This window comes from Miscanthus floridulus, chromosome 4 (assembly GCF_019320115.1).
Source record: "Miscanthus floridulus cultivar M001 chromosome 4, ASM1932011v1, whole genome shotgun sequence".
In the NCBI taxonomy this organism is placed as follows: domain Eukaryota; kingdom Viridiplantae; phylum Streptophyta; class Magnoliopsida; order Poales; family Poaceae; genus Miscanthus; species Miscanthus floridulus.
In genome coordinates, this window is record NC_089583.1 from 38,671,101 (window position 1) to 38,697,657 (window position 26,557).

A 26,557-nucleotide genomic window follows, 5' to 3' on the forward strand; every position below is an offset into this window, starting at 1 on the left:
TAGTAATAATTATATTTTACTCAATATCTTTTATGCAAACCCTAGTCCAATTTCATCAAACATAAATTTACAAAAACGAAATTAATAAAAAAACCAAACCCTTGATCTAGATCTAAATGCACATGAAACATCCATAAAACTAACTAATTGTTCACTAAAATCAAGAAATATGGACCAAATAAGGGTATGATCTTGTTCCCCTACCTAATTTACCCTAGTACATTCAAAACTTAGGTCTAATTTGCTTCATAAGTAGCTCAAGCACCATAGAAGAGAGAGAAAAGCAAAACTATAATTACTCACTAACCAACCATTAAAACTTCAAAAAAAGTGTGGAATATCATTTTTTTACCTTCTACAATCTCTCCAGCAAAGGATTTGAGACCAAAACCTACCTCCCTTAGTAGAACAATTTTTGGGAGGCGTCCAAGGTCTCCCAAGCCTTTTTTTCTTGGATAAGAGTAAGTGACCCGAGGAGGAAGAAGAGGACTGCAGCCTTTTGTACATACAACATTTGTAGGGGCGGCTGGTGATTGAGTCGCCCTACAAATCGTAGCACTGGGGGCTGCTGGTAAGTGAGCCGCCCCTACAAATCGACCTATTTGTAGAGACGGCTCGTATCACTAGCCGTCCCTACTATGCTATTTATAGGGGCGGCTGGTCTCGTGGGTCCCGAGCACGTCCACTGTAGGGACGTTTTCATCTCCAGCCACCCCTAAAAAATTAAGTCATTGCTACGAACCTTTTTCGTAGTAGTGCCTTCATCTCCATGCACCATACTTGCAGGTAGAAGCACACCCGATTAACTACAAATCCCTGATCCATGAGCCATGAGTCGTTCAGTTTGTTGACCCAAACAAAAGAATAAGCAAGCAGGGCATTTGTTGCAACTAATTAACTAGGTGGAAATAATTGAAGGAGAGGAAGTCAGTGTTATCACACATTGTATACGACGGCAAGCAGGCTCATGTCTAGCCCAAGCTTCCACTTGGACATGTCACGCTCGGCCACGGCTGCCACAACGAAAGACTGCACTGTGCTGAAGACGCACTGTGTCACGGTCACAAGCATCTTGTTCGGGTACTCCAGCAGCAGCGCTGCCTGCATGCATTTTGCATACAATGGAATCAACCATATGTTATATACATAATTACATATACTACTACATGATAATTTCGCTTATTCTTGCAGCTCATTAGTTGTAGCGGCTAGCACTCTGATGATCTGATTGTCCATGAACGTAATTAACAGACCTGAAAGATGATCCACATAGACCATGCCGTGTCGCCGAGGAGCTTCAGGAACGTCCGTTTGATCCATGTCACCCGACTCGTCGGATCTGATGAAGCGTGACCGGTGTGGAAGGCACGGTGATGGTTTACAGGGCTTAAGGCCGGCCCGGTAAAGAAGGCGATGACGAAGACTCCAGCAAGGCAGAGGGCAACGCCAGTCACCTTGGCTATGCCATGCTGGCTCCTCAGCTTTACCACCTCCATCCTGCACATCCCATGCAATTAAAAATCCACTACTCACTCACACACACACACGTGTGTGTCTCTCTCTCTATATATATATGGGAGTAGTTACTCCCATAATCAATAAATCATGTTATGTATGTGTACATATTCATTTATCAGTTTGAGTATGTTCGACATACTAATATTAAGATACTCCAGATCTTTACTATGTGAATTTTTTTTAAAAGAGCACATATTTTTTAATATATTATATAATACTATGATAGTAGCATATAAAATAAGTATAACCATATACTCTAAGTATACATACTGTCGGGGACCTAATAGCGGGGTACCCAATGAGGTAGGACTAATAATCATCGAACGTTGACGCTTTCAGTCAGACAAGAACACTGCTACTCTTCTTGTCCGAACGACGGAAAATTGGTTCCGCCTCGCCGACGGCTAAGGGCTGGCTCCGCCTCGCCCGACGTCCGAGGGCGGGCTCCGCCACGCCCGACCCCCGAGGGCTGGCCTCCGCCTCGCCCGACAGCTAAGGGCTGGCTCCGCCTCGCCCGACGTTCGAGGGCGGGCTCCGCCTCGCTCGACCCCCGAGGGCTGGCTCCGCCTCGCCCGACGCCCAAGGACGGGCTCCGTCTCGTCCGACGATCGTACACTGCCCCTTCATAATGATAAGCACAGGGTATGACAGGACATTCGAGTCAAACACAATGCCGATGACCATGCCCTGCACGCCTGCAGGAAGGTACCGTCAGTTTACGATGGGACGGGCGCTTTAAGCCCTTTCCGACGTAACAGTGCCTGAATGGTATTGTAGGCGCCGACTTTTGTCCTATAGTGTAGTAGGCGCCGCCTTCAGTCCTCGGGCGTAGATACTAACACAGACATACGGCAGCCACTATGGTCCAAGACAAGAATCACATCATCTACAGTGACGGCCGTATGGTCACTTCCCCTGTTACTCCCCGAGGGGTCATAGCTCGGCTCTCCGGCACACCGCACTGTCCGCCGGCGTAGGATGGGACACACCCACTTGCTAAAAGAGGCCAGGGCATGGCCTACGAGGATCAGCGAACACGCCACCTCTGACACGGCCTGTCGTGTTAAGCAGGGCAGGCACAGGGAAAAAGGAAGATCCGGCTCTCTCAAAGGACCTTCTATGCCTTTGATATTTTCCTCTTTCTCCCATCAGTAACCCCTGCTCCCCCCTTGGTGTATAAAAGGGAGGGCAGGACTCCCCACTAAAAGGACCACTTTTGACGGATCAGTTCAACATACACAACACATCACGCATACAGCCGGGCAGCGACTGAGTTCTTGGCATCCTTTTCGACCATTCCATCAGAGACCTGGGACCTCTCCTTTTCTCGACCGTTTGTACCTCCTACTATAAACCTTTTTTCAGCACTAATAACACGAGCAGCTGCAGACTGGACGTAGGGACATTCAGCCCGAACGAGTATAAATTTTGTGTCTTTTAGTGTACCATCCGGGCCTAACGCGCAACAATTATAAATTTACTAGCCGCTGTTTGTTCGAAACACCGACACATACATACTTGTCATACGTAGTACCCTAGATGGTTTAGTATGATGATATACTCCATCTACGTATATTTCATCGGGCCATGTACGCCCTAAATTTAGAGATATACACATGAGAGTAACTACTCCTTGAAAGTAGAAAATAATATATATATATATATATATATATATATATATATATATATATATATATATATATATATATATATATATATATATATATAGGGAGAGGCTATTCAATAGCCGGCTATAAAATAAGTTATTCTATAGCCACCTCCATTTACTATAATTTTATATACTAATTTACCATAATGTCAATACATATTTACGATAGTTGGGTTACTATAACACATGGGGATATTTACCATAACATTATATTAAACAACTTAGTAAAGAGTTACTATAATCTCATAAATTAACATAGTAATTATCATAACTCAAAGTGGCTACAGAATAAGTTATTCTGTAGCCAGCTACAGGATAGTAGTTCTATATATATATATATATATATATTATTCTTTGATCCTCTACTAGCTAATAATTTGCCACCGCAATAACATAAACTGTGCTGATCGGTATTTCTAGTAGCAGTGTACCTTAATAGCAAGGCCAAGCAGAAGGTAACAACAGGTTTGGCATTGCGGATTGCACGGGTGCTGATGTGTACCTAAGTGCTACATTCAAAACATTTATGCTAAACGTATTTCTGCAAAAAGAGCAAAACATATCATTATCACACTGCAAACTATATATACCGTACCAGCATAACTAATAATCCCATCTCTGCAATAGAATCTAATATAATAATGTTTAATCTGATCCTGAAGACCTGAACATGCATGATGATAGACTATATCATAGAACAACATGATATCCATACCCAATTAAGGCACATAAGAAAAGCTTCGACAGCAACCTAAACGACATGGACTTCACGTTTCTCCTTCAAATTAAATAAAAGTTCTGTCTCAGAGTAGGCAGGGAAAGAAAGGGAAATCAGTTCCATGAGGCATGCATGGCTGGTGATCGTGTGTTTGATTTCATTGCCCCCTGCACCTTCAGATGAGCAACTAATTACTCACCTTTCACGAAGAAGTGCAATAGGAAGCAGCAAGAGACATGCAGCTGCCTGGCTGTAGAAGACGAACACAAAGGTATTAAACTTGAGGATTACAAACATACCCGTGTATATGACTTGTATGATTACTGCTACTGCATAAGGCTTCTTGGCGTCCATGTCCATCTCAACTTACGTCTAATTATCTGAACATAAATCCGTAGGAGAATTGAGATTCAGAAACGCCAAGAAGAGAGAAAGACAGACACAAATACAAACACACGCACACCATATCCATACGTACAGGGATACGCGTGCAAACAGCACAAGTCGGCCGGGGATATTTACATATTTTACCATTATAATGGACACTCACTCTCCAGATATCACCCTACCAGAATTCCATATTATTTTAGCAGCGTCGTTGTTGAATCCATACATATTTACCACATTTGAGGACGTGGCCAGCCAGCGCAGCCGTCCACATCGGATCTTAGTCAGCGGGGTGTATAAAATGACCTCGCTGCCCCTGGGCTCCTTGGCTTAGCTATCTGAGTTGTCTCAGTCGATTCAGCCGGCCCATTTGGCCCGCGCTCTTCACTGACCGTTGCCGCCGCCGACATCGCCGTTCGCCGCGGCGGGCTCCCCGCTCCTGGACCTGCCGGAGCCGCTGCTGCTCCACATCCTGGGCTTCTTCGCGGACGCGTGGTCGCGGCACCGTGCCGCACTGGCGTGCCACCGGCTCCTCGTGGCGGAGCGGGCCACGCGCGCCGCGCTCTGGCTACGCGGGGACCCACGCTCGGACCCGTTCCTCTTCCTCAGGCCGACGTTCTGGTTCCCGCCGCTGGAGCGGCTCGACCTCTCGCTGGTGTCGCCGTGGGGCCACCAGTTCCTCTTCTCCGCGGCGCCGTCCTCCTCCGACGCCATCGCGCCGTCCGTGACGGCGGAGGAGGCCACGGAGCGGAACGCCTTCATCGCGGCGCGCTTCGCCTACTGCTTCCCCGTCGTGTCCTCGCTCGCCGTATACCGCCGCGACCCCACCACGCTCGCCAGCCTCACCCCGCACTGGAGGTCCGGCCTCCGCAGCGTTAAGCTCGTGTGCTGGCACCAGCGCCCGCCCTGCCTCGACGCCAGCGCGGATCTCGAGCCGCTCCGCGGGGGCTGCCCCGCGCTCAGGCCGCTCGACGCATTCCTGGCACGCGAGGCTGGGCTCACCCGCGACGTCGTGGCGCTGTTCTTCGTGATGCTGTAGCTGCATGGACATGGCGGCTCCGTCAGACATGGCACGCGAGCCAAGGTCGGACAGGCCGTCGAACACACCCAGCGGCGGGAACTGCGGCGGCTGCTGCGCCGCCAGCACCACAGGCGGCACGGCCGGAGCGTCGTCGGGGCTGCTGCTGCTCTTGGCGCGCCGTGGCTGAATGGCGGCGGCCGTGGGCGCGGACGACCCGGACCTGGCGGCGGTCCGGAGGACTTGCTAGCTGCCGGGATGATGATGGGCGGCGAGCTGGAGCGAGCGGCCAGCGGCGCACGGCTGCAGGTAGCTCGTGTCGAACGTGGTGGCGGTACGAGCTGCCGCCGTGTGGCATGCTGTTGACATGGTGCCCACAGGCAGCGGTGCTGGAGCATGAGGCCGTGGGGTTGCTGCCTTGCTGGAGCATGAGGCCGTGCTCGAGGATGTCCATGGCGTCGAACAGGCACAACTTCGGATTGCGTCCAGGCCGTGCTCGAGGATGTCCATGACGGTGTGGAGGCACCGAGGCAGGCCATGATCCTTGCTGTCCGTGCTTGTGTGCCGCCCGTGGCCACGGATATGTCATCGCAGTGCATCGCTGTCCACGGCGTCTGCGAGGACGACGCTGTCACTGCACAAGCAGCAACACCGGCTCTGGCAGATCCACGACCGGGGAGCCCGCCGCGGCGGGCGGCGAGGGTCAGTGCAGCACGCGGGGAAGAAGAATGGGGCAAATGGGCTGGCTGAATCGCCAGGGGCAGACGAGGTCATTTTACACGCCCCGCTGACTCAGATCCGACGTGAACGGCTGCGCTGGCTAGCCACGGCCTCAAACGTGGTAAATATGTATGGATTCGGCAACGACGCTGCTAAAATAATATGGGATTCTGATAGGGTGATATCTGGAGAGTGACCGTCTGTTATAATGGTAAATATGTAAATATCCCATCGGGCTGGCATTATTGGGCAGAGGGAAGGAGAGACAGGAGAGAACGAGATGGGAAAGAAGGGAGAAGAGACAGAAGAGTTCCCAACCTCAATGGTCTCTGCTTAGGGAAACTACATCAGGCAATGAGTTGCTGCCAGCATCTGCACTGCGCATGTAGGATTAGAGGAAGGACTAGTGCAGGTTTATGAGTAAGAAACTGGAAATACAGAGTAACGCATAATTAAGGAGAGAAATTCAGATGCACGAGCAGATAATAACCTGTTAAAAGGTGTAAACTCTGTGTGTATCCGAGTGAAGCACTGTAGAAAGGCCTGCAAGCTATCTTCAACGCACACATGGAGAAAGGCCTGCAAGTAGTGGAATCGTCCCTCCCGCTGTATATACATATATATGGGATTGGATCGGAGTCTGAGTCATCGTCCGCTTCGCAAAATGTATTCTGTTTTGGAGTTCGCAAAGCCTGTTAGCATAATTAATTAGACTAGCTACCTACTAGTAACAGCTTAATGCAATCAAGCTTGTCATCGCTGCCCTGATGACAAGTCAAAAGTGCACCTAAAAAATGTACTTGTGTGAATTAAGTAACCGGATTTTAGAAAACCCTAAAATAATGTGTTTGCTTGACAATGTTCTGTTAATCTGATTTTCCATGTAATGAGGCAATATTTTGCAGTATACAATAATCCGGCTGGGCTACTAGTCACATGGAGAATCAGATCTGCCTGATGCCCACTGCATGACTTGCATGTTGTGATCTAAAGAAATATTCTGGCGCATAAATCTGGTGGGCATATCATAAAATGTTTTGGCTTGTTCCCAGTCTCATTATTGTCTTTGTTCCTCTTATTAAGAGCATTAGGGCATGTATAGCCCACGGATAGAGACCTGTATGTAAGTTTTTGGAATCCACAACACAGACAACTAAACAGATAGCTCGTACAACCCACAGACAAGTGCAACTGGTTTAATGCTTACTATAGTCATGATCAATCATGAATATCATTTTAGTATTCACTTGTGTTGCTTTTTGATACAACATGATTCCACACCCACAAGCAACTAAAGGTTACAAATATTCATACTATAGTTGTAAAGAATTCTCTTTCACCCACAAGCAAACAGAGAGCCTCCTTGGCATTCTTTTTCAACTGAACATTCAGCTCGCTGTGGATCTGGGACATGATTGCAGCAGCTTCACGGTAGCAGCATGTACGCAGCAAGGAAAAATTATCTAATATAGAACAGGGCAGCAAAAATAAAAAAGCAATGACATATCGATCTTCATGGTAGCTTCACGGTAGCATGCAGGCTGATCATCATCTTCCTGACTTCGTCATATTGATCTTCTGCTTGCACTTGTACCTAAAGGAAAATGACCAAAACTGCTATCAGGCATTGAACAGAATCTATGAAAATTGAGATGTTTTGATTTTCCAAGAAAGTTGAAATGATTTATAATTTGGAACGGAGGGAGTACTATAGTTGTCTGCTAGCCCTCCCTATGTTCGCTCCGCGCAAAAATAGAACAGTTGAGTTATTAGTAATATTATACAAGATAATTGTTAGTCCTGCTGGTCTCGTGGGAGCCACAACAAATGCACAAGCATTGTGATGCGTCCCAAAACTTGCCGAAACCTCAAAAAGGAGCAAACAAACATGAAGCTGCTGTTACTACTTCTGGTTTCAAAGTTGAAGCTGGTAGATGCATTTTTCTTCCTTGTTGCAACAACTTCAAACAAACATAGCATATATTCAGCGCTCCAAGTATCCTAGATTCTGGTAGATGCATTTTTCTTCCTTGTTCATGCTTCATGTAGCATGAAGCTGCTGTCTGGTACTATGAAATAACAGAAAAATCTGTCGTGGACTCGTGGTGTTACTACTTCTGGTTTGCTATCCTTCTGGATGACTCTTCCATGCCTCTGCTTCCCTGTGCTGTCTCTGTTTTTGTGCTGCGGAACTGGAAGGTGCCACTATCTTGAGGGAATTTTATCATTTGTCAGTTGAACTTCCATTCAATTTCAATCAGACATGGTAAAACTTTTCAGAATAAGCCAAACGAATTCATGCAGAAGTCAAAAGAATAATATACAAATTCAATTTATTCATTTGATTTGATCCGTTTCGGTGAACAGACACAAAAAAAAAAGTCGGAATCCAGAATATGGATTACTGCCGTTTTTTAATCAGTTCAGATTGGGATGGGAGAAGGAGAACTGGCTCTATAGTGGAACGACTATATTTATTTATCATTATGGAGAGGCTGTATCTGAACGACAATTTATTTGGAATCTAATTTAATGGTATGGGAACAGGGAACATATGCAAGTGAAGCAAATTTTGTAGTCCGATCTCCTTTCACGAGACAACTAACTCAATGCAACTGTGTGTTATATTCAGCAGGAAGCATAAGGGCTATTCTGTATTGCATATGTACAGTAATCAGAAGAACTATTCTGATTGAAGAGAATCTGAATACCTATACATACATGTAACCTCACCAGTTTTGACTTGGTGAGTGACATTCATCTACATTGTGTCACTACCTAACAGGATCTTGCCTAGAACTTTGTATGGTGAAAACACCACTTCATCTTCATATTACAACCTTGTCATCGGCAGTCCATTTCTCAGGCACAAAGGATATCCATCCCAATGGTAGCAATGCAGCTAAACTTTGCAGCAAAATACCCAAAGGCAAGCTTGAGTAGTCCACAGAAGACACGCCGATCAGGGTGGACAATCCAACTCCAAATACTCCACTTAGTATTGCTGAAAACACCAGTCCAGATGTGAAGAAGGCGAACAAAGAACCTTCGCAGCCTGGTGGGCAGAGACTTGACAACAAAACCGAGAATGGCAAGACCTTGAACTGAGCTAGAGCTTCAGCTAGAGCTGAGAAGCAAAGAACATGAATCTCGTTCGGTATCCCTAGCACAAGGTTTATTTGTTTCACAAGGACCAAATCTGACAAAACTGCCAAAGCATATAGTATCTGAAGTCCACTGGTAAGGCACCTCGGCGGGATCCTTTTAAGATATCGATTGTAGAGTACAGTTAGTGATAAGACCATGACCTGTCCCACAACTTTCGATAGACCAATAACTGATGGATCAAGGTTCAAGTACTGTGTTTGAAAGCAGAACATGGTTCCAGAAAGAATAGGCACAACAGCAAAGGATGTCATGATCCATGTAAGAGGGTATAAGATCCTTTCCTCGCTGATCACTGTCATCAAGTTTGAGAATTGCTTGCGGAAGTTAGCTGCCAAAGAGCTTTTGACAAGACGATTTCTGGAGTTTCCTCGAGAGCTTGGCAATGTCTCTTTTGTACTTAGGGACAGTGCTAGCTGGAAGCCAAGAAGGACTGAGAATGCTGTGAACATGATCTTTGGTTCCTGTGTTTTAAGCAGAATGTAACCACCAGACAAGTTCCCCAGTAGGGATCCTGCAGCCAGGGCTATGAATGCGTATGACTGTAGTACACCAGCCTTCTGTGTTCTACTGAACTCCGTGACAACAGCATCACTTACAACTTCTGTGACAGATGCTCCAAGATTTCCAATGAGAATGCATGCCATTTGAGTTGGAAATGCATCCCCTGTAACTGGAGTAATTGCAAGTGTTACCCAAGCAATAAGCTGCAGCAACACTGAACATAGCCAACATAAGTTCAAGTCAGTTGTATGGTTTCCAAAAAACAAAAGTGAGCTGTGTACTTTCTGATTAACAGCTGAGTAACAAATAGTTATGACACTGAACAGTTTGACAGTAAAACCACAGGATCAACAAAAGCATCATAAAATAAATCTCTAAATACCTTTTTATTATATAATTGTAGCTTAGTGACTAGTCCTGATCTTCCAGCAAGAAATTTATTGTTCTATAAAGCGAAAGCAGCTGGTTTGCACTTTCTGATTGGTGATTGCAGATATATTCAACAATTCAACTGTACAACTCATTAGTTTATTCAAAAAAAGGATTCTGTGCAAAAATTAAATTAGCATTCCAGCACAAAAAAGATTAACACAAGACAAAAAATAAATCAAATGAAGGACAAAATCCAGAAAGTACAAATAATGTGAGCAGACAATTTAACAGTATTTCAATTAGACTGCAGTTATTTGTGCAAGGAGATGCATCTCAACTTCTCAAGAAGCTGTCCATATCATAGTACGGCAAGGAAACTATACGTGATGCACTAATGACAAATGAGTTGTGTAGTCTTGATGGGACAACCTATGTAAATCTAAAGGTCAGTAGCTTTCAGTGATTTGTGGTCCTAAAGGTACAGTCCCACCTGCGTATTCTCATAGGAACCACAAAATAAGGGACCATTATGAGAATACCAGCTTACCAGCACTAAGATTGTGTGACTAGCAGCATGAGTAAATCACACGTCATTGCATCAAGAACACCACAGAATAAGGGTAACCTGTTGGTTTAACCAACTTGATAAGGCTTGAAATGTGTGACTAGCAACAAAATCAAAGTACACATCAGGAAGGAAAGTGTATTGCTCCATCCCAAGGCTGCACATGCCACTTTCCAAAACGTATCTTTTACACAGAATAGGTCGAACAAGTAAAGGTGCTGGGCATGATACCATTGCCAATGGAACAAGGCACCCATGTTTATGTGCTAAACACTGATTTAAACAGCAGTAGCTTGAAAGTGTTTTTTCATGTTTTTTTATCTTACAATCAGATGGTTACAACCACACATGTTGTAATGAGAAATTGACTGCAGTTCTTGAACTCCAATGTCCAGGGTGTTTCAATTTCAGAAAGAGACGTGAAATAGCTGTCCCTTTCAGTGTGTTCAGCGGCTCAGAAATTTTCGTAGCTAGCTGTTGCTTTCAATGTGTTCAACGGCTCAGATATTTTTGTAGCTAATCAGTTAAAATTCATTCTTACTTTTGTAGAAATAATTGAAGAAACAGTGAAATATGAGACCAGACAATCACTAGAGGAATACAGCCAGATTTCCTCCTGCAAATGTTTGATTGCTTCGAAGTTTGCTTATGAATTGAAGATCATTCACAGCTTATTCGGAAATACTGAATGAAATGAAATGAACATAATTTCACGACGAGCATCATTCACATGATATTTGGCTTTCCTCCACCTCCAACATTGCTGGACTCGCACGAACATAATAAAAAAAATTAAAACGAAAATGAACGAGGAACGGGGAGGAAAAAGGGATCGGCTGTGTACCTCCGAGAGAGATGTAGGGGAGGCGGTGCGCGCGGCCGATGTAGACGGCATCGGAGAGGACCCCGAAGAGCGGCTTGGCGACGAGCGGGATGCTCCCGGCGTTCTGCACGAGCTGGAGGCCGGCGGGGCTGAGCCCCAGGCCGCGCGTGAGGTGGAAGTTGAGCGCCAGCCACGGGAAGCAGCGGAAGCCCTGCACCCAGTACCCGACACCGCACACCCACCACACCCGGCGCATCTCCCGCAGCGCCCCGCGCCGTTCGGTCCGCGGGCGTCAGACGCACGGGCGCGGGCGCGGGCGCTGGCGGCCTTGAAGGCCGGCGCGGCCGAGGAGTCCTGGAACTTGGCCAGCCGGTGCCTCTGCCGCCGCTCCTCCGGCGTCGTCAGCATCCGGAGGCATAGCGTGACGCCGATGCCGCGCGCGTTCCTGCACGTGGCGGCGGCGGGTCGCGCCGTCGGGCTGCGGGGGACGTCGAGGTGGAGGTGCGGCGCGCACGGCGAGAGGCAGAGCATGGTGCCGGCGTCTCCCGTCGTCCGCGCGGCGCCGGGCGGACGGAGGGGCAGGAATGCGGAGGCGAAGAGCGCGGAGCGGGGGTGGTGGAGAGGTTAAGGTGGTGCGGCCGGGCTTCGGGGAGGGAGTGGAAGACGCGCGGGCGGGAGAGGCCGAGAGACTTCTGGAAGACGAGAACGGCCGCGCTGCTTCGGTGGTTTGTCTGTCTTTTGGTGCCCGTCTCTTGTGGGATGTGGACTGTGGTGGCCTGGTGGGGACGCTGGGACCCCCGCCTCTCCCGAAGTATTCTTCGTCTCCAATGCCCGATGGTTTTGTTAGGAATCTTGTTCTCTGAATTGCACACAACACACAACACAAGAACAGAGAGATGTAGAAGAGGAAAGAGTCTTTCTTTATTTCACTTTCTTTCTCTGGTGATTTACAATGGTGAAAATGATCTCCTATTTATAGCAAAGGAGGCTGAGATGAATACAAAGTTACAGTGTTTGAACTTTTAGACTTTCAGCCTATTCGCTTATTGGTTTCAGCCAGCCCAAACCAGACAGTAAACCGTGTTTTTCTTTCACAATAAACCAGCACCAGCCAGCCCAAACCAACCCAGAAACCAACCAGCAAACAGGTCGTTTCTCCTCCTCTTCATTTAATTGGCCGTCATTCAAAGTCTGTTGTTCACATTGTCTTGGACTTTGATTCACAACACTCCCCCTTGGCCAATTATATACCATGCTTATGCCTCATTAAAAACTCCCCAAAAAACCCAGTGGGAAAAAAGGTAGGAGAAAAGAGTACATCACATGCATCGCTTATGCTGCACCTGTTGTCTCGTTAAAAACCTTGCATGAGAAAACCCAGTGAGAAAAACTCATCAAGGGAAAAAGAGTACCACAGTTGATGTCTGGGTCAGGTCTTCAAGACCGATTCGTGATCTTCAGGATCATGATCATGAGCTATGGCTCTAGGGTTGGTCTCCCCCTAAACCCTGCAACTCTCTAAGTCGCCTCATGCCAATTCCATGGACACACTTGTGGAAGCTAGAAGCAGGTAGAGATTTTGTGAATAAATCTGCAAGATTCTCACATGACCTTGCTTGCAGGATATTTATCTCCCCGCTCTTTTGGAGCTCATGGGGGTAAAAGAATTTTAGAGCAATATGCTTCGTGAGATTGCTCTTGACATAGCCCATATGCATCTGTGCAACACAAGCCACATTATCTTCATAGATAATGGTGGGGGTGTCGATGATGTTCATACCACATTACTTCTGGATTTGGTTAATCATCCGTCGTAGCCAAACACACTCACATGTGGCTTCGTACAGGGCAATTATCTCTGAGTGGTTGGTCGATATGGCAACCAGGGTCTACTTCACAGACCGCCAGGAGATGGCTGCACCACCACAGAGAAACATAAAACCAGTCTGGGATCTAGCATTATGGGGGTCGGACATGTAAGCCAGCATCCACATAACCCACCATAGTTAGGTCCCCCTTTTTCGAAAACCACAACCCAAGGTCCTGAGTGCCTTTTAGATATCTGAGGATGGTTTTCACACCAACCCAATGCCTTTTGGTGGGATGCGGACACTGTACCTAGCCAACAAGTTCACTGCGAATGCAATGTCTGGCCATGTGCAATTTGCGAGGTACATTAGTGCCCTAATGGCGCTGAGGTATGGAACTTCAGGTCCCAAAATTTTCTCATCCCCTTCCTTAGGTCAAAACGGATCCTTATCCACTTCCAATGATCGAACGACCATGGGGGTTTTCAGAGGGTGGCACTCGCTCATATTGAACTTCTCAAGTACCCTCTTTTGTATAGGTGGACTGGTGTACAAACACTACTTTAGGGAGGTGTTTGAGCTGCAGGCCCAAACAGAACTTGGTTTTACCCAAGTCTTTTATCTCAAACTCTGCCTTGAGGTAAGCCATCGCTTCCTCAATGTCCCTTGCAGTCCCGATGATGTTCAAATCATCAACATAGACGGAGATGATGCAAAATCCATCATTGGATTTCTTTATGAAGACTAAGGGACAATCATCATTATTGGTGTAACCTCTCTGTAGGAGAAAGTTACTCAAGCGGTTGAACCACATCCTTCTGGATTGTTTCAACCCGTAGAACGACCGCTGTAGGCGAACGCTGAACATGTTGTCGTTTTGATTTCGGTCCAGGGATCTTGAGCCCTTTAGGGACTCTCATATAGATTTTCAAATTAAGTAACCCATATAAGTATGTGGTCACAACATCCATCAACTGCATCTTTAAGTTCAAGTTAGCTGCCATAGATATAAGATATTGGAACGCTTATGCCACTCATAACAGGAGAGTAAGTCTCATCATAATCGATGTTGGGTCTCTGCGTGAACCCTTGTGTCACTAGCCTCGCTTTGTATCTTACCACCTGGCCATGTTCATTCCTCTTCCGGAGGAAGACCTTGTCGGGTATCGATATTAGGGATACCCAAAGCAAGGAAGTTAGTACCCATGCTGACTTCTCCGGATGGCTTGAGACATATTAAAAGGTCTCGCCCGACCCAAAGGCCATGGGCTCCATCTCGCCCGACCACGAGGCCGTGGGCTTTGTCTCACCGACCCCTTGGGTGCGGGCTTCGTCTCGCCTGACCCCAAGGACATGGGTTCTGTCTCGCCCAAGGCCGCGGGCTCCGTCTCACCTGACCCCTTGGGTGCGGGCTCCGTCTCGCCTGACCCCAAGGACGTAGTTTCCGTCTCACCCAAGGTCGCGAACTTCGTCTCGCCCGACCCCAAGGACGCGGGTTCTGTCTTGCCCAAGGCCACAGGCTCCGTCTCACCTGACCCCTTGGGTACGGGCTCCGTCTTGCCCGACCCTAAGGACACGGTTTCTATCTCGCCCAAGGTCATGGGCTCACTCTCGCTCGACCTCGAGGACGCGGGTTCTGTCTCGTCCGACGGGGACCCATACCGCCGCCAACCACTCTAGGTCCAAGCGTATGGGCCTAGGTCAAAACTTTGACGCCAGAGAAGAGGCTGGCATGCCTCGATGTAACTCGTGGCCATGATGGGCCATACCTAGGGATTCAAATCAAGAATAGTGTCGAGCGTGCTGGTGCTGTTCTGCCTAATCCTCATACGGACGCTGACAGGCGCGTCAGTTCACCACGACGTCCACCAGGACAGAGTGGAACGCCATGACCGGCAAATGACGCTTGTGCATGGCGCCAATGACAAATAGGGCCATGACATGGAGCAATCCTTGTTGACATCTACAAGATCAGTGGGACCTATGAAGGAGAAGGACTCAGCAACCCTGAAAGCCTTCTTCTCTCTCTCTTGTTCTTCTCCCTTTTCTCCTCTGTAACGTGCGCTTTCCCTTCACCTATAAAAGGGGAAGCAGGGCGCCCCATACAAAGGGGAGATCTAGGGGGATCTGGACACAAGAGCATGACACGAGCACACAGCTGAGCGGCAAGCGAGCTCTCAGCACCCGTTCACTCCTTCCACCAGAGACTTGTGATCCTCTCCCTCTCTCACCTGTTTGTAACCCCTACTGCAAACCAAGTGTTGGTAACATGAGCAGCAGCGAACTGGACATAGGGACATTCTGTTAGAACCAGTATAAGCCCTTGTATCCTCCGAGCACACCATCCGAGCCAGATGCGCAAATACAAATTTACTCATCGATGGTCCAAAAACACTGACAGTTGGCGTACTAGGTAGATGCTTTTTGCGCGTCTCAACATCTACATCAGGCCTCAGATGGCTAGTCATGGTGTCAGCTGGGTCCCAGGCATGCACGTGCACTTCGGGAACCTGGACTTCATCGTTACGACGGAGGGAGAGTTGGCGCAGGTTTCCACCGCCGTCCAGCCTCTCCACTCTGCCAGCCTTAACGTGATCGCCGAGACGCTTGAGGAGCTGTAGCTACACTCACCGGAGGCCCGTGCCCCTGGGAGCGACTAGCTCCTCAGCTTCGATTACCGGAGGCTAGAGCACCAGCTCGGCGCCTTCCTAGGACCCCGACCATTCTGAGAGGACGTGCACCACCTCACCTTCTAGTTCGCCAACATCATAATGTAGCTTGCCAAAGGAGAGCCGCTCTCCCCAGAATACCTCATTCAGAGCGCCCTGACAGTGCTCCTATTTGGTCTATGCAACACCGCAAAGACCGTTGGCCACCTTGTGGCACAGCGCACGCCCCCATCCCTTATGAACAACGAGTTCATGAGAATGACTGAATACGTCGTGGAATCTTTCCATGACCTTCTCGCGGGAGAATCAGAGTCGCCCTCTGACTAACTCTAGCAGGAGGGAGCCATCACCCCTCGTGAGAATGTTTCATGACAGGTACCCCCGAGGGATACATTGAAAGCATCCATGAAGGAGGGGCTACCCCAACAGATAACCTTGACGATGAGGTTGAGGGGGATGTAGGGGCCCCACCTTCGCCTACAGGTAGAGCAGCTAAGGGCGCGACACCAAGAGCTCGAAGAAGAGTGACTCCAGCTCGAGCAGGAATGTGTGGACCTCAAGCAAGAGATCAAGCGCCATAGAGACGGTGGGCGAGCATGCGCCGTGGCCCGTGACATGAACCGGAGGATCATCGAGGATGAAAAAGCCCTCCCACACTTCACCCGAGCAAGCCAGAACATCGCTACCATGGTGGCCTTGCTCTAGGGGCTTTGGAGCCCGTGACACCCAAGGATCATCAGGCCCATCGCGAGATTTACATGCTACTCGAGAGTGTGGCGGCATAGCAGGCTGAGAGCTCACTATCCCAACGATGCGAGCTTGATGCCCACCAGCACACGCCCTTAGAGTGACCTGATAGGGATGTGTCAGTCCACCAGGCACAGTGAGGCGGCAGGCCACACACCGCGGCCCCCGTGCATGAGCGTCTCGGCCTCCACCGTGACGCACGCAACACCCTCGATGCCCGTAGGTGTGCCCACGGCGATGAGAGGGAGGAGGCTAGCCGCGGCTACCACCCTCGTCATGGTGGACGCTACGGCAGCGACGAGGACCAAAGCTCAAGCCCTAACTTGCTAGGACCTTAGGCTTTTGGCCGATACATCCTCAACGTCGTCTTCCCACTGTGGTACCGTTCGCCAACCAACATCCCGAAATACTCCAGGGAAACAAACCTCGAACTTGGCTCAAGGATTATCGGCTTGCTTGCTAAGCCGGTGGAGTGGATAGTGACAATTTCATTATCCGCAACCTTCCATTGTTCCTGGCCGATTCAGCGCGAACGTGGTTGGAACACCTTTTGTCCAACCAAATCCAAAGTTGGGCGGACATAAAAGAGATCTTCGTGGGAAACTTTTAGGGCACATACGCGCATCTTGGGAACCCATGGGATCTCAAAAACTACCGATAGAAGTCTAGGAGAAACTCTTCATAGGGTACATCTGGTGCTTCTCCTAGCAGTGCAACAAGCTGCTCGACATCGCTGACGCCGACATCATAGGAGCTTTCCTATCTTGGACCACCTGCGAGTCCCTGGTTCATAAGCTAACAAACTACCAAGGAGCTCCTTGACATCGCCACCAGCCACACAGTCGGGCGAGGAGGCGATCGGGGTGATTTTTGACCACCCCTAAGGGCAAGGCAAAGCGGAACGAGGACGCTGGTGAAGGCGCCTCCAACCACCCCAACAAGAAGAAGAATAAGCAGTGGCACGAGGGCTCGCTCGTGGCCACTGCCGACCACAAAGGGGGTTAGAAGCCCATCGAGGGTACCCTAGACAACTTAGAGAAGCTGCTCGAAGGGCTATGTCCTGAAACCATGCTTTCCCCTGTCAAGCACCTATACAAGGACTTGTGTCCTCATGAAGCGGTTTTTGTCTAGAGGCTCCAACAAGGGAGAGCATAGGAAGGGGCCCAAGCCAACCGCAGACAATGCCAAGGGGAAGGACGACGGATTTCCAACACTAGATGGCTACCTCATCATCTTTGGAGGGTCGGTGGCCTATGACTCCAAGAGCCGCCAGATGCTTGCGCGCCGCGAGGTCTATACGGTCGAGTTGACCGCGCCTTTCTTCCTTCGATGGTCGGAGTCCGCCAAAACCTTTGATCGGACCGACCACCTGGAAAGCATTCCGTAGCTAGGAAGATACCCACTCATGGTTAACCCAATCATCAGCACAAAGAGGGTCACCAAGGTGCTGATGGATGGAGGTAGCAACCTCAACATCATGTACACTAAAACGCTCGACGCCATGGGCATCGACCAATCGCGCATCCCGCTGACTAGGGTGCCTTTCTATGGCATCGTTCCTAGAAAGCAGGCCATGCCACTTGGGTAGATTGATCTACCTGTCAACTTTAGGAATTTGACCAATTATAGGACATAGACCCTTACCTTCGAGGTGGTCAGGTTCCACAGGACCTACCACGCCTTCCTAGAATGTCCGTGCTACGCGAAGTTTATGGCCATCCCCAACTACACCTATCTGAAGTTGAAGATGCTAGGTCCATGTGGGTCATCACCATCGACATCTCCTTCCAGCATGCCTACGAGTGCGAGGTCGAGTGCTGTGAACACGCCACGGCAATAGCTGCCTCCAAAGAGCTTGCAGCCATTAGGGAGTAGGTCATCAAAGAAGCACCCAATCCCAAGTGGTCGACTGGGTCTTTTGAGCCTATAGAGGACGCCAAGGAGGTCCTCATAGACCCTAGTGGCTCTGAGGGTAAAGTTGTGTACATCGGCACCATGCTTTCCTCCAAATAGGAAAGCACGCTTGCCGACTTCCTCCATGTCAACAGAGACATCTTTGCGTGGAGACCCTTGAACATGTCAGGCATTCTGAGAGAAGTCACCGAGCATGCCTTGAAGATTAGGCCAGGCTCTAAGCTGATGAAGCAACACCTATGTCACTTCAATGAGTAGAAATGTAGGGCCATCGGCGAGGAGATTACGAAGCTTTTGGCGGTTGAATTCATCAAGGAAGTATACCACCCCGAGTGGTTAGTCAATCCTGTTCTTGTACAAAAAAAGAGTGGAAAATAGAGAATGTGTGTTGACTACACAGGTCTCAACAAAGCATGTCCAAAGGATCTGTTTCCTTTGCCACGCATAGACTAAGTAGTCGACTCAACCTCAGGGTGTGAAACCCTTTGCTTCCTTGATGCGTACTCCGAGTACCATCAAATCGCGATGAAAGAGTCCGACTAGCTCGTGACATCTTTCATCACCCCATTTGGATTGTTCTGCTATATCACAATGCCGTTCGGCCTAAAGAACATTGGAACTACATACCAACGCTGCGTGCTCAAGTGTTTTGAGGATCTCATCAGGCGGACCATCGAGGCCTACGTCGATGACATCGTGGTCAAATCCAAACCAACTAACCAGGTCATAGCCAACCTAGAGCAGACATTCACAAAACTCCAAGCAAATGGTATCAAACTCAACCCTGAGAAGTGCGTTTTCGAGGTCCCAAGGGGTATGATGCTGGGTTTTATCATTTCCAAGCGCGACATCGAAACCAACTCGGAGAAGATCTCGGCCATCACGAGGATGGGCCTGATCCAGAACATAAAGGGGGTACAATGAGTTATAGGGTGCCTCACCGTGCTCAGCCACTTTATCTCACACCTTGGCAAATGAGGTCTCCCCCTCTATCGGCTTCTGAAGAAGGCCGACCGCTTCGAATGGACACCCGAGGCCTATGAAAGGTCCTAATATGGCTAGAGGGGGGTGAATAGCCTATTTAAAAATCTACAACTCAACTAGAGCAATTTGATTAGTATGACAAAGAGCGTAATGCAAACTTGCTCTAGCTCTACAAGGGTTGCAAGCCACCTATCCAACAATTCTAGTTGCAATGATTACTTAGGCACACAAACTTGCTATGTATTTACTCACTAAGAGCTCTCAACCTTGCTACTCTAAAGACCTCATCTAGATGAATGTAAATAATAAAGCAAGCTCTCAATTCTAATTACACAAAAGAGCTTGTATCAACTAGTTTGCAAGAATGTAAATAAGTGAGTAGGGTGATTATACCGACGTGTAGGGGATGAACCAATCACAAGATGAATATATAGCCAATCACCGGGAGAATGCCAAAGACAAGAGACAATCGATTTTCTCCCGAGGTTCACATGCTTGCCAACACGCTATGTCCCCATTGTGTCAACCAACACTTGGTGGTTCGGCGGCTAAGAGGTGTTTTACAAACCTCGTCCACACGATTGGACACCACAAGAACCGACCCACAAGTGAGGTAACTCAATGACATGAGCAATTTACTAGAGTTACCTTTCGGCGCTCTGACGGGGAAGGTACAACTCCCCTCACAATCACCGGAGATAGCCACGAACAATCACCAACTCGTGCCGATCCTCCACCGCTGCACCGAGCCGTCTAGGTGGTGGCAACCACCAAGAGTAACAAGCAAAATCCATAGCGCAACACGAATACCAAGTGCCTCTAGATGCAATCACTCAAGCAATGCACTTGGATTCTCTCTCAATCTCACAAAGATGATGAATCAATGATGGAGATGAGTAGGAGGACTTTGGCTAAGCTCACAAGGTTGCTATGTCAATGAAAATGTGCAAGAGTTGGAGCTACAACCGGCCAAGGGGCTTTAAATAGAAGCCCCCATCAAATAGAGCCGTTATACCCCTTCACTGAGCAAAACACGCTCTGACTGGACGCTCCAGTTAGACTGAACCATCAGATCACAATGGCTAAGTGTCAACCGGACGCTCCGGTATTACTGACCGGACGCTGGAGCTTCAGCGTCCGGTCGAGTACAGTAAGGGTCCAAATCTATTTTTCCTCGACTGGACACGTCTGGTCCACCTCGACCGGACATAGCCTAGCATCTGGTGGTATACCCTAGCTACTATACCGCTAGGTCAGCGTGACTAGACGCAGGCAGTCAGCGTCCGGTGCAATCGGATCCAACATTCGGTCACTTGATTGACGCTGGCATCACCTCTATCTTCTTCACCCTTGCTCAAATGTGCTAACCACCAAGTGTATCACCTAGTGCACATGTGTTAGCATATTTTCACAAACATTTTCAAGGGTGTTAGTACTTCACTAGATCCTAAATGCATATGCAATGAATTAGAGCATCTAGTGGCACTTTGATAACCGCATTTTGATATGAGTTTCACTCCTCTTAATAGTACGGATATCTATCCTAAAGGTGATCACACTCACTAAGTGTCTTGATCACTAAAACAAAATGGCTTCTACATTTTATACCTTTGCCTTGAGCCTTTTGTTTTTCTCTTTCTTCTTTTCCAAGTTTAAGCATTTGACCATCACCATACCATCACCATTGTCATGATCTTCACCATTGCTTCATCACTTGGAGTAGTGCTACCTATCTCATAATCATCTTGATAAACTAGGTTAACACTTAGGGTTTCATCAATTAACCAAAACCAAACTAGAGCTTTCAATCTCTCCCTTTTTGGTAATTGATGACAACCCTTATACAAAGATATGAATTTAAAGTTCATTTGAATCCATGTTGCTTGCCCAAGCATATTTACCATGTGTAAAGGATATGGACAAGTTTCATGAACTCTATATGATAGCAATTGCTCCCCCTACATATGTGCTAAGAGTTTGGATTGTAGCTTGCACATATGCTTAGAAAGGAAATATAGGAGACAATTTCTACCAAATGATGCTAAGGTATAAGAGATGGACTTTTGAAGCGTGATACCAATCGGAGTGCACCAATATACCATCCTTAGCACCATTAGTAACTAGACATATACAAGAACTAGAATACCCCATGAGATCAACATTACATGCAAGGGTCTAGTTTTCATAGAATGAACATAAGTCTAGTTACTTAGCCTATGCATGCTAGTTTTTCATTTCAACGTTCAAACCTACAACTAGCATACACCATACAAGCATGGATATTTGAAATTAAAACTTATGCCATGCAAGCAAACATATGTAATGCTCATTCAAATGCACCATACAAGTTTATGAGCTTGCTCCCCTTATTTGTATGCTAAAAATTTTAATTGATCCCCTTCTTTTGTCATATATTATCCCTCCCCCTTGTACACTATTTCTCCCCCTTTGTCATCAATGACTACAAAGGCTTAAAGTATAGATAGGGTAGGATTATTAATGTCAACAATTTTCCCAAAAAGGTGGCCTCAAATTATAGATATGTTAGGGTGAAACCATGTGAAATGAGGATTATTTTCCCAATTTGGTTCAATCTAGATTACTTGCAAAAGATATTTAACTCGGTTTGATCCAAGGACAAGCTTCTTCACACCTCCAAATAAGGGTTATCTTGTACCATGTTGAGTTAAACACTTATAGCTCATTTTCTAAATTAAACACTAGGTTTACAAGCCCACAAACATATCATATGCTACCACTAGATCATTTCAAACATACAAGCAATAGTGGTACCATACAAGCATTAAATTTATTTGATTTTCATGAATGAGCCTATTCAAATGTGAAATATGTCTAGATGCCCTAATCATGTCCTTAGCAAGGATGTATGCCATGCCAATCAACTTTTACCTTGGATTGCTCGAAGGAGAGGCATGTCATATAATGGGGGTGCATCAACACATATTTGAGAAGTCAAGTATGTTCAATTCATTCCTTAGCTTGCAAAACCTCTTCTCATCAAGTGGCTTGGTGAATATGTTGGCAAGTTGATCTTTGGTGCCCACACTCTCTATGCAAATGTCCCCTTTTTATTGGTGATCTCTTATGAAGTGATGACGGACATCTATATGCTTTGTTCTTGAGTGTTGAACCGGATTGTTGGTAAGCTTTACGGCACTTTCATTGTCACATAGCAATGGCACTTGCTTGAACTTGATTCTAAAGTCACTTAAGGTAGCCTTCATCCAAAGTAATTGAGCACAACAACTACCGGCCGAAATGTACTCCGCTTCGGTGGTTGAAAGTGCTATACTATTTTGCTTCTTTGATGACCAAGACACAAGTGATCTTCCCAATAGTTGACATGTGCCCGATGTGCTCTTTCTCTCAACTTTGCATCTAGCATAATCGGAATCCGAATATCCAATCAACTCAAATCTTGCTCCTTTGGGATACCATAATCCAACATGTTGTGTATGCTTCAAGTACCTCAATATTCTCTTAGTTGCCTTCAAATGACTTTTTCTTGGTGTGGCTTGAAATCTAGCACACATGCATACACTAAACATCACATCCGGCCTTGATGCGGTCACATAGAGTAGGCTTCCAATCATAGACCGATACATCCTTTGATCCACCATGTTGCCACTAGTATCACTATCCAATCTTCCATTTGTCCCCATTGGTGTACTAATAGCTTTACTATCATCTATTCCAAACTTCTTGAGCATGTCCTTGATATACTTACCTTGACTTACAAATGTGCCATTCTTCATTTGCTTGATTTGAAGACCAAGGAAGTAACTAAGCTCTCCAATCATGGATATCTCAAACTCACTTGCCATCATCTTGCCAAACTCCTCACAAAATTCTTGATTTGTTGACCCAAAGATGATATCATCAACATAGATTTGCATTACAAATAAGTCATTCCCAAGCTTCTTAGTGAAGAGAGTGGTGTCAACCTTTCCCATCTTGAATCCCTTAGAGAGTAGGAAATCCCTCAATCTCTCATACCATGCTCTAGGTGCATGTTTCAATCCATACAAAGCTTTTCTCAACTTATAGACATGGTTGGGTTTCTTCTCATCTTCAAAATTGGGAGGTTGCTCAACATACACAAGCTCATTGATGTACCCATTTAGAAATGCACTTTTCACATCCATTTGGTATAACTTGATGTTGTGGGCACAAGCATAAGCTAGCAAGATCCTAATTGCTTCCAATCTTGCAACCAGGGCATATGTTTCTCCAAAGTCAAGACCTTCAACTTGAGTGTAACCTTGAGCCACTAATCTTGCTTTGTTCCTTATTACTATCCCATCTTGATCTTGCTTGTTCCGAAAGACCCACTTAGTTCCAATCACATTATGATCCTTAGGCCTCTCAACTAAATCCCATACTTGGTTTCTTGTGAAGTTGTTTAGCTCTTCATGCATATCATTGATCCAATCAACATCCCTCAAAGCTTCATCTATCTTCTTAGGTTCAATGGATGACACAAATGAGAAATGCTCACAAAATGAAGTCAATCTTGATCTTGTTTGCACACCTCTTGAAATATCACCAATGATAGTGTCCAATGGATGATCCCTTGCAACATTGGTTGGTTGAAGCACTTGCACTTGATTGCTTGCATTAGATTGATCACTTGGTTGAGATGATGAATTAGCCATTTGTTGATCTTGCACATTGCCATTACTAGTGCTTGCTTGGATTTGATCATGAGAACCACTATATTGCATATTTGAGTTAGAGAGCACTTGATTCTTGTCATCTTCAATATCAATCACCTCTCTAAGCCTTAACTCACCAATGTATATGTTCTTCATTACATTGACCAATTGAGTGCCTTTTACATCATCTAGGTTCTCCTCTTCCTCTTGGGAACCATTTGTTTCATCAAATTCCACATCATGAACCTCCTCAAGAGTACCACTAGCCAAATTCTAAACTCTATAAGCCTTGCTAGTAGTGGAGTAACCAAGCAAGAAACCTTCATCACATTTCTTTTTAAACTTGCTCAATCTAGTGCCTTTCTTCAATGTATAGCATTTACAACCAAAGACCCAAAATTATGCTATGTTGGGCTTTCTTCCATTCAATAGCTCATAAGGTGTTTTCTCCATCATGGGGTGACAATAGAGTCGGTTGCTATAGTAGCAAGCCGTGTTGATTGCTTTAGCCCAAAATGAATGACTCACATTGTACTCACTCAACATTGATCTTGCCATGTCAATCAAAGTTCTATTCTTCCTTTCAACTAAGCCATTTGATTGAGAAGTGTACTTGGCCGAGAATTGATGTCTAATTCCAAATTCATCACACAACTCATCAATTCTAGTATTCTTGAATTCACTACCATTGTCACTTCTAACTTTCTTGATGGTGGTTTCAAACTCATTGTGAATGCCCTTGATAAATAATTTAAATGATGCAAACACATCACTCTTGTCACCAAGAAAGAACACCCATGTGTATCTAGTGAAATCATCCACAATCACAAATCCATATTTGTTTCCATCAATGCTAGTGTATGTGGTTGGTCCAAACAAGTCCATGTGCATCAACTCAAATGCCTTGGATGTGCTCATCATGCTTTTCTTAGGATGTGTGTTACCAACTTGTTTTCTGGCTTGACATGCACTACATAGCTTATCCTTTTCAAATGTGACATCTTTCAAGCCTCTAACTAAGTCATGCTTAATCAACTTGTTCAATTGTTTCATTCCAACATGACCAAGCCTTCTATGCCATAACCAACCCATGCTAGACTTAGTGATCAAACATGTTGACAATTGAGCTTCTCTATTATTGAAATCAACTAAGTATAGATTCTCATATCTAAATCCTTTGAATATCAAGTTAGAGCCATCTACACTTATGATCTCTACATCATCCACACCAAATATGCACTTGAAACCAAGATCACACAATTGAGCTACCGATAATAGGTTGAAGTTCTAGCTCTCTACTAGTAGCACATTGGAAATGCTCAAGTCATTGGATATTGCAATCTTACCAAGCCCCTTGACCTTGCCTTTGCCATTGTCACCAAATGTGATGCTATCAATCCCATTGCTATCATTTTCATTGATTGAATTGAATATTCTTGAATCACCAGGCATGTGTTGTGTGCACCCACTATCAAGCACCCAATGCCTTCCTCCGGCTTTATAATTTACCTACAAAAGAAGATCAATTCTTTTTAGGTATCCAAACTTGCTTGGGTCCTTGTAGGTTAGTCACCAAGGTCTTTGGTACCCAAATGGCCTTCTTCTTTGAGCTCACAATTGGTGCACCAATGAACTTAGCCTTCACACCATTGGCACCCTTATAAAGCGTGTAACAAGAATTAAATTTGATTGAGGATACATTAGGTAGCTTGTTCTTGTTAGTCTTGCAATTTTACTCTATATGCCCAACTTGCTTGCATCTATTACAAAATCGACCATTGCCCTTCACAAAGCTAGCTTTGGGAGTGACAAAGGCCGCCTTGCCTTTCTTGGGGGTATAGCCTAATCCCTCTTTGTTGAGAGAAAATCTTTGGCTACCCAAGCACTTTAGCAAGTGGGCTTCTCCACCATAGGCATTGCCTAAGGCATGAGTGAGCTCATTCACCTCCTTCTTGAGGGTTTCATTTTCCACCATAAGTGAGGCATCACAAGTGAGACCATCACTCAAGGGTGAAGTGGAAGTAGTAGTGCTACAAGAAGTGTTAGTAGGAGCAACAATAATGGGTTCATGAAAAGATTCATCAATAAGATCACATGTTAGTCCCACATCACATGTTATGATCACTTGCTCCTTCTTGGCTTCCTCCACTTTGACTTTCTTAATGAGAGAGGAGTGAGCCTTTTCAAGCTTAGAGTGAGCTTTGCCAAGCTTCTCATGGGCTTCCATTAGCCTCTCATGAGTTGCGTTGAGCTCATCAAGGGATTGCTCAAGAAATTTGACTTCTTGTTCAATTCCTTGC

General features: G+C 46.4%; 1 protein-coding gene and 1 pseudogene across 1 annotated transcript; both read right to left on the bottom strand.

Moving 5' to 3' along the window:
- Nucleotides 1–723: 723 nt before the first annotated feature.
- LOC136548407 (WAT1-related protein At5g64700-like) lies at nucleotides 724–4,265 on the bottom strand (annotated as a pseudogene).
- Nucleotides 4,266–8,636: 4,371 nt separating this feature from the next.
- On the bottom strand, nucleotides 8,637–12,224 carry LOC136551364 (probable folate-biopterin transporter 9, chloroplastic). The gene is given in 4 exon segments (XM_066542929.1): nucleotides 8,637–9,913; nucleotides 11,481–11,742; nucleotides 11,744–11,782; nucleotides 11,784–12,224. Coding segments are annotated over 4 exon segments (1,563 nt in total). The 5' UTR covers nucleotides 11,991–12,224; the 3' UTR covers nucleotides 8,637–8,858.
- Between the last annotated feature and the right edge of the window lie 14,333 nt (nucleotides 12,225–26,557).